Here is a 15,944-nt window from a genome sequence, read left to right as displayed (position 1 = left end):
TCCCTCAGATGAATGAGAAGGACTGGATGCATCTACCAGACTGTCATCGCCCCTTTGCCAGTTTCTCCATTCTTTGATGGGCACAGACTGGAGCAGATATAATTGTCTTGAATCTGTGTAGGAGAATCAGATTTTCTGCTTGGCACAAGATTTGCATCTTGTCTTTGGAAACTTTTGTCCAGTTTCCAAATGGTAAGATTTTGTTCTTGTGAAAAATCTGAAAGCGCAGAAAACACCGTAAGAAAACTGTGCAAGAATAAAGAACAAAATTGACTTTTCTCTGCCTGTTTCTTTGCAATCCCAATGGTTTTGAACAGGTGCAGTCAGAAACACAATAGAATGGAAATCTACTGTATGTTTCTAGTGAACAGCTTATCTTTCCCCCCCCTACAAGTATAATACCTTCTATGGAAATATCTGAGAATGTGTAATAGGAGGTTGTGTCTTAGTGAGCTCTTAAGTGTAGTTAAACTCCTCCCTTCGCTCTTCTTTCCATAGAAACGCAGCTTTCTCAACTACATTTTACTGCTGTTTAGAAACTTCTCCAGAACCCTGTTGGTTTTATTTCTGTTCCATTTTATTGCACTTTTCCATGAAGAATGCTATTATTTTAAGTATGTGAAGGCCCACGCCAAGAAAATCTTGGCTTTTGCTCAACTGAGCTGGATAATCAATGCGAGCAGCTGGTTGGTTCCGTTTGAATTAAATTTATGAGCAAAGTTCCAAGGGAGGTAGGTGTGGGGTGAAAAAGAGGAAAGAAGATGACTCTTCTGCACTTAAGATATAGGGATTTCATCCTGGAAGGAATGAAATGCCTTGTCAGAATGGAAGATGAAGGTCCCCTGGTCTTATAGGAATACTGTGTTAGCATCTTAAATGCAACAAGGGAACATTGCCATTTCTTACATACAAATAGCAGCAGGATCCCAGCTTCAGGTTGTAGGATCTTGTTCTATTGTTTTGAAAAGAATGTTCAATTTTGATTGAAAGAAGTTAAGTCAGGTGGTGACAAAGTCCTTTCACACATAATCTTATCATTTCCTACCAGAAACACAAAAGTTAAATAACATTCCTACTAGTCAGTTTTTATACTAGATATGATACACGTGAGCTGGACTGCTTTGCAGTGTTTCTGAGCAAGCATGGTTCTCTGTAAGTGCAGTTCATTAACTAGGCCATGGCCTGTGAAACAGGAAACTTGATTATAGAGTAAACAGAGCTAGTCTCAGGTTAATAGAAAGGAAGCAGCAATTTCAGTTTCAGAGTTTCCATGGTTACCTGTCATCCACATCAAGGGCCTGCAGGTTGCACTCTGGGACTTTAGCCAGCTCACTGATAATATCACTGTAGCCTGCAGCAGCAGCAATGTGCATACATGTTTTGCCATTCTCGTCATCATAGTTTATTATTGATGGTCCCTGGTAGTGGTCCAGAATGATGGAACACAGAATCCTGTTGCCACTCTGGGAGGAAGTTCAGAGAAGAAAAACATTTTACAATGGAGCTCACACCAAACTGCTTTTTCTCTGCTAGAGAAGGCTAAATACAATAATGGTATTTTGTTTTGTGTGTACCAGACTCCCAGGTATGAAAGCCAAAAGCTTCCAATCTCCTGCTGGGAACTGGGTTTGCTTTATGAATTTCCTAGAACACTTTGAACACTGGAAAAATAATAAATAATGTACCATTACAAATATCTCCAAAAGTTACAGAGTGTAAATTACTCAACAGTCTTCTCAGAAATAACTTGGGGTTTTTGTTGTTTTGCTAAGCCAGAGTCCAGAAAGATATGAGCCTATATTTTCTCATAGAAATTTAGGGTTGGAAAGGACCTCAAAAGACCAACCCACTTCTGTAAGCCTGTCCAAGTACACCTGGAAAAGCCATGTCAAATATTTGCTCAATTGGTTCTGGACGACTTTCTTAGCTAGTTTTCTCTAGTGGTTCAGGATCTTAATAGAAGGTTGACATTGTTCTCTAACCTGCAAACAAAACTGAACATTTTATATCCAAACTTGGTGGAAATAGAGAAAAAGAATTCATGATTTCTTAATAACAACATAGAAACACAAGGCTGGGAAGGTCTTTCTAGATCATCAAATTCAATCCTTGCAATCACTTGCAGCTATGTTACATCATCCCTTTCATAAACTTACTCTGTCCATTAAAAGCAATTAGGTTTTTTGTCCCCATTACTCCCAAAGGAAGGCAGTTCAAGAACTTGTTTGCTTTAATAATTAGTATCTCTAATTTCTATTCATACTTATGGCTGATTTATGTCCCTTTGTTTCCATGCCAGCATTATTATTTAGATTAAATACTTCTTTCTTCTAACTAGTATTTGTTCTTCAGATGCATTTATAGGCAATCATCATATCCCTTCTGAGCTGTTCTCTTGCTGCTCTAATCAATCAAGGTCTTTTAAGTTTTCCTTGTAAAATAGGCTTTCTATTTCTCTCATCAACATACTAACCCTTCTCCTTTTGTGTTTTAGTTGTGTATCCTTGGAGAGGGGTTATTAAAATTGTACCTAGTCATACACAGACATTTTTGCCAGGTCTTTGTACAGTGACACTAGCTCTTCCCTATTTGTGTTAGAAATACCGCTTTTGGTATGTCACAGAACAGCATTTGCCTTATTCACAGCTGTGTCTCATTAGAAGCTCCTAGTTATTTTGGAATAACCCTTTTCGCCTCAGTACTTATCTTCTATAGCTGTTTCCAAACATAGAGTTTCCAGTTTCTGGGAGGACCTTCTGTTGTTAGCACCCAAGTGCATGACTTAAATGTTTTATCCTATTCAATTTTGTCCCGTTTGTATTACTCTAGACTTGAAGGTGATCCAGCTTCCCCTGTATGATACTCCCATTCTTTTCTGTTAATATCTTCCAGTTTTTGTTATTGCCAGATTTCATCAGACAGCCCCTGTGTTTTGTGCCAAGTTATGAAAATACTAAGCAAGATTGATTTCAATCCTTATCCTTGAAAGTAATTTCCTTACAGCCTCTATTCAACATTTAATTACTACTCTTCACTTCTTAAATTTGAGATACAACTTCTTTTGCTTCTCCTTACTTTTGCCTATTATTTTGTAAGATGTCTACTTATTCTAAATATATCTTTTAAAGATGGATGGTCATCCGTTATATCTCAAGCCTCTTCTACACACTTTTTTTCTCTGCTCTTGGGATACAGATCCCTGCTACATTTTGTACCATTGACAGGACACATTGCAGGTCCCTGGAACCTGCTGGTCCCAGAGCTTCTCAGTCCAGCTGAGAATTCCCTTAATTTACCAAATGTGTCCCTCTGAAATCAGGAATTTTGTTTTGTATGTACTTTGTTTACTCACCTGTTTAATTTAGAGTCTACTCATGATCATGCCATCCAAGCTTATTTTCTATGACCAGGCATTTTATAATGTCCTCATTAACCATGTTAAAATTGTTATTAATTTATAGTTGTCTGAATAGCTAATGGAAAAAAGAGTGTTATCTTCATATTCAGCAATACTGAGGTCCTGTGAATAATGGTTGGTTTTATTCTCCAGACCCTATGCCAAACATCAATGTCCTCCATACTGGCGTAATTCTCTGTTATATTTTTTGGTCACTAGCATCAGAGAAATTTAGTCACATTCAGGTCTCACTGAATCTGGAAGTCTATTATATACTTCTAGTACTACCACAATGAACAACTATCTATTACCATCCTTCTCCAAGTCAGTTTTGATACAAAAAATTATTAATGTACTGTATCTTACTATTTCTGTATTCGTGTTCTAGAGATGCTACTATTCCTCTAACTTTATACTGTCTTGCTAAGTCCCATTTTCACATCATGCACCTACAGTTTCAGTCCCTCAATGTTCTTGCACAATTCTTAGCATTTGCATAAGAAATTTCCCACTGTTCTTAGTGGCATTTTATACATTTGCAGACTGTCCTGTCTCCCACCCATCTTCCATTTTCTAGACTAAACAAACCATTTCAACCTTTCTTCGTGGGTCAAGTTTTTCAACCCACTTACCATACTTAGTGCTTGCTTTTGGCCTCTTTCCAGTGTGTCTACAGCTTCCTTCAACGGTGGCACCCCAGACAACATAATTATCCAGCTGAGGCTTCTCTCCTGACATTGAAAACAACATTACTACTTCCTGTAGCCCACATGTATCACACTTCTGTTAATATGTCCCAGAATGATGTTTGTTTTGTATCAACACCATAATTTAAACTCCTACTCGCATTGTAATCCACTAGTCTACTAGTGTACTACTCTTCATTTTGTGCAAACTGCTTTAATTTTTCACAGTTCTGTATACAGTGCTATTTTATTAATCTCAGTTCATTCCTACAATTTATCAAAATAGTTCTGAATTTCATCTTGACCCATGAAGTGCTTGGTGTCCCTCTCTCTAATTTGGTTCTAGCTGTGGGTTATAGATGTGTTCTGTATTTTGTCACCTCATTATGGAATAAATAAAAACATTCTTATGATAAATCACTGGTTGGACTGTCTGTGAGATGTCCACCTCCAAAGATTATTTGAACTGTCCTGAATGTGGCTGATAGAGAATATATGATGTGTGATATAAGTCCCTGGGTTGATTCTGATTTCATTACTCCTTATTCTTCCCCACTGGGACATCCTATCTTTGGACTGAATTCTGGGTCCATTATAGCAGGTTGTGCTTATACAAATTGTTCTGTTGACATCATTCAGTGTGATTAAAATTGCATGTACTGCTCAAACCAGAAAGGGACAAAGAACTGGACTTTTTATGATTGCTCTATTCACCACCTGCTTAACAAGCTTTCTGTGCCATGTAATGAACTTTATTTTATTGGCACTTTTCCAGTATTTCTCTGTTTTACTACATGGCATTAAACGGATTAATTGACATTCAAACACACTATATTCAGTAGCTTCTTATCTGAGGAAGCAATAACTGCTTTGAAGATGGCTATGAAATTTCTGTCCTAACATTTCAATCAAATTGTTAATTACATTTTCTAAATAATCAAAGGATATTTCCTAATATTTTGAACCTTCTGCTGAAAGATATCTCTGGCCAACTGCTCTGTGGCTTTCCAGCTCTCTCTTCTTAGGAATGCCTTCTTATCTTTACATTCATCTTGGCTTATTTAAGTTGCACACAAAATTCTCCTAAAATGCTTACACTGCCCTTATTCTTAGATTGATAGCTTTGAGCTGAGGTCACAAAAAATGTAGTCTTCCTGTGGTAAATTTACCATGAACCACAGTACTATTGTTAGACCAGGATGTTCAGTGGTAAATTTACCATAGGAAAATTACATGGTTTTGTAACCTTACTGTATGTATCCCTAAATTTCATCTTCCCTTTTTGTATTCAATTTTTTTCAGCAATGTTCTCAGACATTAGTTATTTCTGCTATGTGTTTCAACATAATTCTGCTTGGGTCCCCCCACAGTTTTCTTTATACTTTTGTCCCATCTCACACCTCTATCTGCTTGCATCCATTATTCATTCACCTCACCTCAGTGAACTTATCTTTCTTTGACCACTCATCTAAATTAAACTTACTTCATGATGAAGAAATGTCCTCAAGCCTCAATCCAGGAGCCCTTGCAAGGCGAACTCTCATTGTGCTTTATACAAGTTTTTTGTCTGAGATTTGTGTCATGTCCAGACAGTGGCAAACAACAAATTCACTAATGGGGTTGTTAGCTCTCACTTTCAGTTTATTACAACTCCATTTTCTTTAGGCTGGTTAATAAAAAGCCAACCTTCTGATAGTTGTGTCTCTCAGTGCTTTCAAAATAAGAAAATAATTCTTCAGGAAGTAGCCATCGAATCATGTACCATGAGGAGAATCCCGCAAGTTTGGGACACTTTTCTGGTTTTGACACTTTGTTTTACCTGCTCAATTTATCCTTACTGTTACTACAGCCATTGTTCTTATACTTCAGCCCTTTGTATGTCTGACTGATATGCAGAACGATAATTTTACTTCGAAGTTTATTGTCACTTAAGTAATATTCTACCATAACATTGCATTTTATTCTGCCAGGTCTTCAGTCACACATGCTACAATGTTTTCCTTGTTCACTGCACAAAATAGAGGGTTAATTTTTTCCCCTCATCAGAATACTCTAGTGAACTAGATATTTCAATGTCAGAGAAGAATCATGTGAAGGGAGTCTGCTAAGCTGGCTTGTGTCTACCAGTAATGTAGAGGTAGGAGGGGGAGAGGGACTTAACTGTTTTCAGGAAACCCTGACAAAGTATTTTTCTTCCAAGTGAATGCCTCTGGAGATTATGTGGTTGGGTTGTATTAGTTCTCCTATATTTTCTGTCTCTTTGTATTAGTGTGCAGTATAAATCCTTCCTATATCTATGACCAGCTTTGCTGGATGGAAATTCCCTACTAGCAGCTCTTGGTGTTGCTTCTTATCATTAGAGTTGCACTTCAGGGCTGTCTGTGTTTCCTCTTCCTCTACATTCCCTCCTCTTTCAATTCCCCACCTGTGAATCTAAAGCTTTGGCCTTCTCTTTCATGTCCTTCTGCTCTGACCCTGAATGGCTTGACATTTTAATCATTATTTCACTCCTTTCTGCAGCAACAAGCAAATACTATTCCCATTGCAGCACTCTGGGAGGTGATTTTTACTTTTATAAAGGAGCACCATAAATTACTATAGATTAAATAAAATCTGCATCAGTACTTCTGGCTTCCTCATGGAAATCATATTTGTGTATCATTGGGTGCTGTTTGCGTTTTACGTTACAGAATGCTGGCTGGTCTCCCAACCCTTTTATCTTTCCTCTTATCCTTCACAAACAGACACACATAGCATATTGTAATATGAAATTGACTGTAACACCAACAGGGCCATTGAAAAAAAAAAAAGCAAAGATCTTTTTCTCGTTTGCACACACAGGAGCCTTCTCCCATTGTTAAGGACTTCCAGCATCCCCCCTCTGTATCCCAGATGAGGGAAGGCTGAGGAATGGAAGCACATTCACTCTACCTCCACTGCTGCCATGCCCTGGCTGCCAGATCGCTGTGTTGGCAGTGGAGAACCAGTGCAAAAATTCAGAGCACCCTGTGGTTTCTCTGCCCTCAGGGGACAGAGACAACTGGGCCCTGTGCTGAGGAAAGGAACAATCCGTAATACAATCCCTCTTCAGCTTGCCTCCTGCCAGGGAAACTTTGCCAGAAGTTGCCTGGATGCAGCCCAGGCACTTCCCAGGGTGTGTTTCTGATGGCAAACCAATATAAACTAACAACAACTCTACTGAGGCTGCTGTAGTTACATTGGTGAGATGCAGCCATCTCAGAGAGAAGCTCATTTGTCTTCTAACCCTAGAGAAGCCTCAGACACGCACTGACACAGTGTCTCTTGCAGACTCAGAGCGACCCAGCTTGGCTTGACTTTGTGGTGCTCTTGGAAAGAGAATGTGGTGTTGTTGTACAGGATACTTTGTCCTGTGGGCCTTAGAGGACTGCTGCCTCTGGTACAACTAGGGGACACAGTGTTTTTAAAATATTTAGCCTCTCAGCAGCCTTAGTGGGTGTTGGAAAAAGCTACCAAATGACAAAGGCAGTCATGGAGGCATACCTCTACGGCTATCATATGTCCCTGTGTGTCTTACCCTCTCTTTGCTCAAAAAACTGCACGAAATGCTGGCCAAGTCTCTCTGAGAATTTATTTTCGCTTGGAGTCTGCTATAATAAGTGTGTATGATTTACTGTGTAAATGACTATGGCTATGACTAAAATGACTTGGCAGCCTTCCCCTGCTAGTACATTGTTGCGAGGACTGATTTCTCTGGATGAGCTGTTTATGTGCTTTGAAAAAGAGGTCATCTTTTATTCCACAGTAGAATAAGGATTTATTCCTTACTACTACCAGACAAATGGAAACATTTGTCTTCCAGTCAGGCATAGGAGATCAGGACATTTATAGATATGCAAAAAGTGTGCTGCATGTACATTACTCATGTTCTGGCATCCACTTGAGGAGTTACACATAGGCTGTGTGCTGGGAAGAGGTCTGGCAATTATCCTGTACTTACCTACAGGTTTTGCCCGAGACAAATTCCTGCTAAGCTTAGTGGGAGTTCTGCAATTGATTTTCTTGGAAATTTGATTGGTGTGAGTAATTACATTGTCAACAGCATATTTATACTTGAAGGACTTACTGGTTAACAGTCAATTATTTCAGGTAAAGGTAGTTTTTTCTGATGATCTGCTTGTACTGATGAGTTTGTATATCAACACTGCTGTACTGTTTACAAGTCACAAAAGGGGCTTTGGCTTATGAACTGACATAAATGAAAGTGGAGAAATAGGTTACATCTATATAAAAAACCTAAGTAGCACTAGGGAACATCCCTGAGCATCGGAACTCAGTTGTCTGTACTGTAAAATTTTTAAAATCCTGTGCCATAAAATTTTTAAAATCCTCCCTGGCATAGTTTTGGCTTGGGTCAGTTAACACTTTCCGTACCAGTTCCTGGACATAGTTCAGGAGCTAGCATGGGCCACAGACCATTCTCAATAAGTGGTCTGCATACAATCATCCTGTTTTAGAGAATAAGAGAATTTAGCGGTAGGGACACAGGCTGTCATGTGATAGTTGGCCTTGGTGCCAGTGCCAAGACTCAAGCACATTCAATTTGCTATTGCAGACATTGTCACAAATGTTTAGGGCACTTTTGGGAAAAAACTTCTGATGGTATTGGAGGAAGTTTATTTCTTACTCAAAACTATTTGCAAACTTTCTTCCTCCTTGTTTTGCAACTTGGTGGCTCACTCTTTAAAGCCCTGCTGCTATGCAACATTCCAGCCTCCATGAGCAACAGCTGTACCTTTGCTGGAATAAGAATATTTACACAGGAAAGGGATTTCTTAAGGGTATGCTTTACAAATGCAGATTGAATCTGTTTTTCATTTGTTTGCTAACAGTCAAAATTGTCTTTAAAGCTTAGTGACATAAAAAAAGAAATCACTACTCTCTCTTTCTAGCTATCTCTAGAAAACTGCATGAAACAAGGAACAAACAAGTACAATTCTGCATGAAACCAATCAGACTGTGAACCACGTCTGACAAATACACCTCTTCTGGCCTAATCCAACAGCAAAAATGTCTGCCATGGAGAAACACCCGCTAAGTTTTAAGAAGTCTTTGGAAGTCTCTCTGAAATTTTCCACCCCAGGCAGCCCACAGAAAAAAAATGGGGTGCTGGGCAGAGAGAAGGAGCACAGTGATCCCTGGGGAGACACCCTGGCCCTGAGCCACTGCTGCCTTCCCTGGCCCTTTCCTCTGCACTGGCTGGGTGGCCAGCTGTGTCCTCAAGATGCCCTGCAGCAACAGAGAGATTCGTTCCTACAAATCCTGAAATTTAAGTGTGCTCTCACCTTCCAAGTAATTACAGAGAGGCTGCCATGCTTGCTCAGCCAAACACAAATGAATAATTGCCTATGCTTTGCTTTTACAATGTGTTTAAGATATACAGGTATTTCGCTCTGCTCTCAGGAAACAGGGGAATGAAATAATTGCATTGTTGCTATGGAGCAAATATGCAGGCTTGTAATTTTTTAAAACTTTGCACTCTGAATCAACCTATAAAAAAACTGTAAGTGCAGCACCACATGGCAGAGTATTATTTTTAATGGCTTCTTTTTTGTTGCCTTCTTTTTATCCCTGGAGGTTGCATTTCTTCACTTTAGAAAGAGATCTTTGTTTGATTGTTTGTTTACTCTTTAAATGAAAGCTGATATTTTTACATAATCATATGACTTTGGCAGCCAGCATTTTGAGAAAGAGACAAAGAAACTTCTGGTAAAAATCATGACAACTGGCAAGGCAATCCAGGAAGACTCCGAATCTTCCCAGGCTATGTCCAAAGTGCTACTAATACTATTATGATATGGTAGTATGCAGTATGATAGTGTATACTGTATAGTATATACTATATTTTACTAGGATTTCAATGACATCATTATCTAGAATTGTTAGAACAGCTTTACACTTTGTTCCAGTCTCAGTTAATAGTTTTTTGTTACAAAGGTGTGTTTCATTTTCATTACAGCAATTATTGCTGGCTGCAATGAATAGAGGGAAATACCTCCTGGGACACTTCTAATATAGCCCTATCTGCACCAGCTCTTAAAAATATTGCATGTGTAAAAAAATTGACATGAGATATTCTCACTTCAAACAAGAATGATCTATGTTTTTGACACCGACGTAATGCATTTGCACTGAAGGCGTGAACTTGAGCAGCAGGAGGTTTGAGCAGACCTTGGTGTGGGCAAAGTCTGTTTAGTTACACAGCTGGGACTCCACAGCCACTGTTTGTCTGATAGCAGACCATGCAGTCATTGAAACAGCCAGTGTGGAACAATTATTTCATATGAAACATGTCTGAGAATTTGGTTTCAAATGGCAGGCAATGGTTTTTATGTGGTCCCACTCTGTGTTTCACCCCAGCATGCACAAACTGCCTCTTTCCTGCAACTTCTGAAACAAGTTTCTGTGCAGTGCCTGGTCTTCCCATTGCTGCATTTTTAAAAAATGAAATTAAACACAGGGCCCTATTCAGCTGAAAACAACCCCTGCAACTGGTACTGCCTGAGCTCTGTGAGTCTCTTGTTCCCTGAAGATATTAATACAATTCTTAAAGGAAAAATATCACCTTTCCAGTAGCCACAGAGGAGGCTATTAGAAGTAACGATAATCCCACACAGCAGAGCTGTTGTTCTGCTCTCTGTCATAGCAGAGAAAGTCATGCCTGTCCATGGTATCTGTTTCTCCTGGGCCTAACAGGGCATTAGAGACCACTGGCTGAAAGTATTTTTTCTTGTCCAATCTTGAATAAGAGAAATATTAACAGATCTATTCCATGGTGTGGTATTTCAACTACACCTTCTGGACCTAGAATATGGAGAAGTATGTGGATGGAAGAAGCCATTTGTAAGGCTTCATAGCAGGAATCTCTCAGAATGAAAAAAGGGTGTTCATCCTGCACGTTTCCTCTGTTTTCTGGGAGCAGCTTAAAGGGAGAAAAAAGAGGGATTTGTGATTTGCCTCCACCCGAGGGCAAGTGGGTTTTGTGCAGTTTTAATTTCTCCCTTTCTCAAGAGTTATTCTGCATGTTTGTTAGAGAAAGGAGGAGGTGGGTGTTAACAGTGAATTAAATAATAGAATTTACAAAATACAGAACCAGGGAAAGATTAAGTTATGAGGGGAACTGAGGGTCCTGATATGAAGGGGATTCCCTTTTGTCCTTCTGTTTGGGAGACAGCTTGTTCCCAGAGATACGATCCAGACCACTGCCTAGCCTGCAGGAGCTTCCATCAGTTTCAGATATTTCCCACTGGAAGCAGCCTACATTGGAGTAAGCCTGGTGAAAATGCACAACAGATTTTTGAGTAGATACATTTACTCTTCTAAGGCAAAATAGGAAGGGATGCAGCCCAATTTCTGTCTGATTAGGATTAAAGAAGAACAAAACTAGTGTTGAAATAATACCAGTTGCAGAGGCAAAAATATACCTCTACTTCAGAAAAATAAAAGTTGAGCCTATTGTACATGAACCATCTGTGGGAGGTTGTGGTTGAAAGAAACAGATTATTGGTTCTCAATGTCCTTACTCCTATACAAATATAGTATGTGGCACTTCAGAGCTTTTGAATTTCTTTGTTGACACATTTTTTAAGATGACTGAACTTAGACCAAAAGGTGAGGATGCAAATATTTAGTCATTGTAGGAAAATGTTACTGGATTTTTGTGCAAGTTCTATTTCTGCTTATCTGGAGTGCAGGTGTTTTGAACATTGATACCGGAACTTGCTATGGCAAGTGAGCAAGTAAAAACATATTTATATAATTTCATCTGGGAAGTTTTCTGCAATAAAGATTCGGCATAACTTAGTAAATTATGCTATATGTTAGACTACTAACTACCAGTTGCATAATACACTGTTTAATGCGACATTAAACCTGCGTGTTTTAATTCTGTAATGGTGGCCTGAGTAATTTTTAGTGATTTGACACCTTTTTTTTTGCATAGGAGATAGGAACATACAGCTCAACAGGAAATGTGTTTGGCTCCTCGTCTTCCTTATTCTCCAGAGAAGGAGGGCCTCAACTCTTCAGCTAATTATTCCAGAACCATAGTTGTTTAAATATGTTTTATCTTATGTTTACATTATTTTATTCCCAAAGTCCTTTGGCAAGACTAAGCTGCTGATTTCTGCAACCCTGATTTAGTGAAAAAATTTAAGCATGAGTTGAACATGAAGCACACACATAGTCCCAGTGAGATAAATGATAACCTTGTTTAGGGCAACAGTGCTGAGCCTGTGTTAAGTATGCCGCCTTCTCCAAACAAGATGTTAGATCCTTGATCCATGCCCACTAGCAAAACGCTGGGGCTGTTAGTGGGCATTCCTAGCATCCATTTTCCTCACTTCACAGCCAAAATAATTGCTTTTGGAGTATTTAGGACACTACAACAGCTAGCTCAGCTCAAGCAACTGCCTGGTGAAACAGTGGCTGTGGCTCACCTGTACTGCCCAGTGCAGAGCTGTTTTGAAGTCTTTGTCCACCAGAGTCGGGTCTGCTCCCTTGTGCAGCAGAGTCTGGGTGTGCTGGGGCCTGTTGTGGAAAGCAGCCCAGTGGAGCGAAGTCATTCCCTGAAATCCACAAACCCAGAGAGCAAATAATCATCACTCACAGGAGCACCTTTCAAGCCTCTCTAGATAAGCTAGGCAGTTCTGAAACCGTTCGGGACTGACGGACTCTTCCCTCTCCCTCTTGTTTTGGAATAATTAGTAACAGCTTCTGAATCAGTGGAGTCATAAGGGGGAACCAAACAATTAGCTTTTTGGAGTTATTACAGAAAATGGATACAAATGCAAATGCTTCTTTGGCATGTGACTATGGCCTGTTACAAATAATGCATGGTCAGGACCACGCCAGCTGGGGGATGGTTCCTCACTGCTCAGTTTGGATCCTGTGGGAAAAGCCTGATTTGGACTGGTGCTTTGACATGACACAGTGTGATGTTTATTTTAGGTCTTATCTTTGATCCAAAATAAATATTATAAGCTAGTATTCTAGCTGGCCCTAATCAGCAAGCAAAGGAACTGGCCCAGTGATGTCAACAAAAAAGTCATAATATAAACATCTTATATTTACTGTTTAGGGAGAAAACAAAGCAAATGGTAAGCTATTGACCTGCATTTTCATTCCATCTTAGCTGTGTTCAGTCAGTCTTGGTAGATCAGAGAATTCATGGCCTGTATTTGCACCTTCATCAGCATTGTTATACACACCTATATTTTACTCTACATCCATAACATTAGAGATTTTCTGTATGAAGTTACTCATTCAATGTGTTTCTTAAAAATTGGTAGGGGTGTTCAGATGGGGTAATATTTTACTTTAGGCAGGCGTTGTTTACTGTCTCTTATCAGGGAAAATGCATTTCAAGGGTCTTGCCTGGTTTCCAAAATGATAAAAAGCAAAAAATATAGAGTGGAAAAGGAGTTAAAACTTCCATAGAACCCCATAAAGCCAATTGGCAACAACTCAGGTGAAGTGTGAGCTATAAAACATTGATGAGGACAGCTATCAGTGCCTTAATAGTGGAAGTTGTTAGCAGTGATTTTCTAACTGAAAGCTTGAATGCTCTAACAATTTCTCTCACTCATCAGGTATCTTTTAAGGCTTTTCAAGTCCCCATATAGCTTAAGTGTAGGAGATGACAAAATACAGCAGTTGAACAAGAGCAGTTTTGTTTTTAGTTAGGGTTTGCAAAGCTTAATCATGGGGGTTTTGGTTTTGTAAAACCAAAAATGAGGGTAAAATCCTACCCTAACTGAAATTAATGGGAGCTCTGCTATTGACGTCACTGGACCAAGGTTTTGACACAAGGGACTTAGCACTGTTGATGGACACTCAGTATCTCTGACTGCTGTGAAGTGAGGCTTCAGTGAAGTGATTTGCAGCTGGGAAATGGGTCCTCACCCCTAGTTCTGGAGAGACGGAAAACTCGCTGAAAGAGAAGCTACAGCGTACCAGGCCACTTTTCTGTCATCCACTCTCAGTCTGTTGATACGGACAAAAAAAATCCTTGAAAAGTCAACTTTCTCTCTGTTTCTACTGTAGCAACCAGCAGAGTCAGCTGTAACATAAGAGTGTGAGAACTGTGGGTAGGGATCAAAGACCTCTCCAGTACAAGGACACAGCTCAGAGAGATGGTAGCAGATGCTTAGGGAGAAAATTTAAGAAATGAGGCTCGATATACAGTAACCTAACAGTTCATAATCAGTCTAAAGACTTCCTATGACATCCAGACCTCCACAGGGTAATGATGCATCTTCTGAAAAAAGTAATTATCTTCATTTTCTTTAAAACTGCTGCCTGATAATTTCTGTAGGTGTCCCCATTATTTTAGATGTAAAAACCAGTTAACAGAATTCTCTTTTCATCTTCTCCATGCAATTTATGATGCCATGGACTTGTCTTACATCATCCCTCTGACATAGTTGCCAAGCTGAAAGTCCTATTGTAGTTAGTTTGTTCTAGTTGCTAGCCTGCCCATGAAAGGAAGCTACTCTGTAACTATTACCATCTTTGTAGTCCTTTTCTGTTCCTTTTCTTGTATATCCTTTTTCAGATTACTCTTGCAGCCAACATGATGCGGATGTATCAAGGATTAAGACAGAGCATAATACTGTTTCCTGTTTTGTTCTCTATTTCTTTTCTAATAATTCGTACATTCCACGTGCCCTTTCGGAGCACCGAGCTGAGCAAAGAGCATTGAGCTGGTTGCAGTGCCAGCTCACACATGTGGGCCTGCTGCAGCAGGCAATGGCTGTCTAGCCCGCATCCATCTGATTTATGCATGGTGATACCAGCCTTGAGTGGCATCTGTAGATAAACTACTGTTTCTGAGAGGAAGCATGAGTGTGGTATCAGAACTGTCAAAGCTGAAGATCCAGCAGAATATAATATTAAAGGTGAGACAGCCAAACCATTGTGCATTTATAAAAAATAAAGAGTAATAGGGGACATAAAAGGAGAAAAAAACCCAAGAAATGGCTGTGGGAAATAGAGCGTGACATTTGTTTTGCCCAGATTTGAGGCTTTTTCAGGGAATGTTTCTTCACATTGTCATCTCACAGGCTTCATAAGTAAACCCACAGAAAGCCACAGTTGTGGAAACTATGAAACCTCCAGATGTATTTCTTACTGTTTACGCGTTCATGCATTCATTGGGTTGTTTTTCTCAAGTGTAATATGGGAAAACTGAAGTGTTTTACTTATGCCAAGAGAACAGCTCTATTAGCTGCAATCATTTGTGAGGATCCGCGTTTTTCAGAAGACATGAATATTCAGGACTTAGTACTGACACTTGAACAAATATATTCTCAGTGCCAGATGACAGTGAGCTGGACTAAAATTCCAGATTGCAAGCAGCAATGCATTACAGCAAAACATTATGGCTTGACATTATGATCCATGGTTACATGCAATTCATTAGCAACATAATTCTACACCAAGACAAAGCATATGTCTGGTTTAGTTTGTTGTGAGCAGGGTCTGCAAACTATCCAGTGGATAGGGAATGTTCATGGGAAGAGGGAAAACTAACAACCCTGTGGTGATTCTGGCACTGTGGAGAAGAGATGCATCCTTGAACAATTATTAGAGTGAAGAGAAACACATCAAAAGACATCCAGAGTCTCTCTTGTGTCAGGCTTCTCTATTTGGAGAAGAACACATTTGTGAAGTTAACACTCTTCTGTGTACACTATACAGGGCATAATTCTTTAAGAATCAGAGGATAGCATAAATTTTTGTAGCTCCATGGCTGTTCTGCATAATACCAGCTTTCCGATATTTTTCCTGAGAACTGTACTTTAATAATGGGATGACTGGTA

General features: G+C 39.5%; 1 protein-coding gene across 3 annotated transcripts in view; it reads right to left on the bottom strand.

The window, feature by feature from the left end:
• The window catches only part of ANKRD55 (ankyrin repeat domain 55), a 46,952-nt gene that overhangs the window by 16,078 nt on the left and 14,930 nt on the right, over positions 1-15,944 (bottom strand). For all 3 annotated transcript variants that reach the window (XM_010580568.1, XM_010580567.1, XM_010580569.1), the window contains 2 exons: positions 12,561-12,689; positions 1,279-1,463 (listed from right to left, as the gene is read on the bottom strand). In XM_010580568.1, the coding sequence (XP_010578870.1) occupies positions 1,279-1,463; positions 12,561-12,689 (314 nt within the window). The remainder of the gene's footprint in view (positions 1-1,278; positions 1,464-12,560; positions 12,690-15,944) is intronic.

The sequence above is a fragment of the Haliaeetus leucocephalus genome, unplaced genomic scaffold, assembly GCF_000737465.1.
Source record: "Haliaeetus leucocephalus isolate CR32 unplaced genomic scaffold, Haliaeetus_leucocephalus-4.0 Scaffold722, whole genome shotgun sequence".
Lineage (NCBI taxonomy): Eukaryota > Metazoa > Chordata > Aves > Accipitriformes > Accipitridae > Haliaeetus > Haliaeetus leucocephalus.
This window is presented reverse-complemented; position numbering and strand designations above follow the sequence as displayed.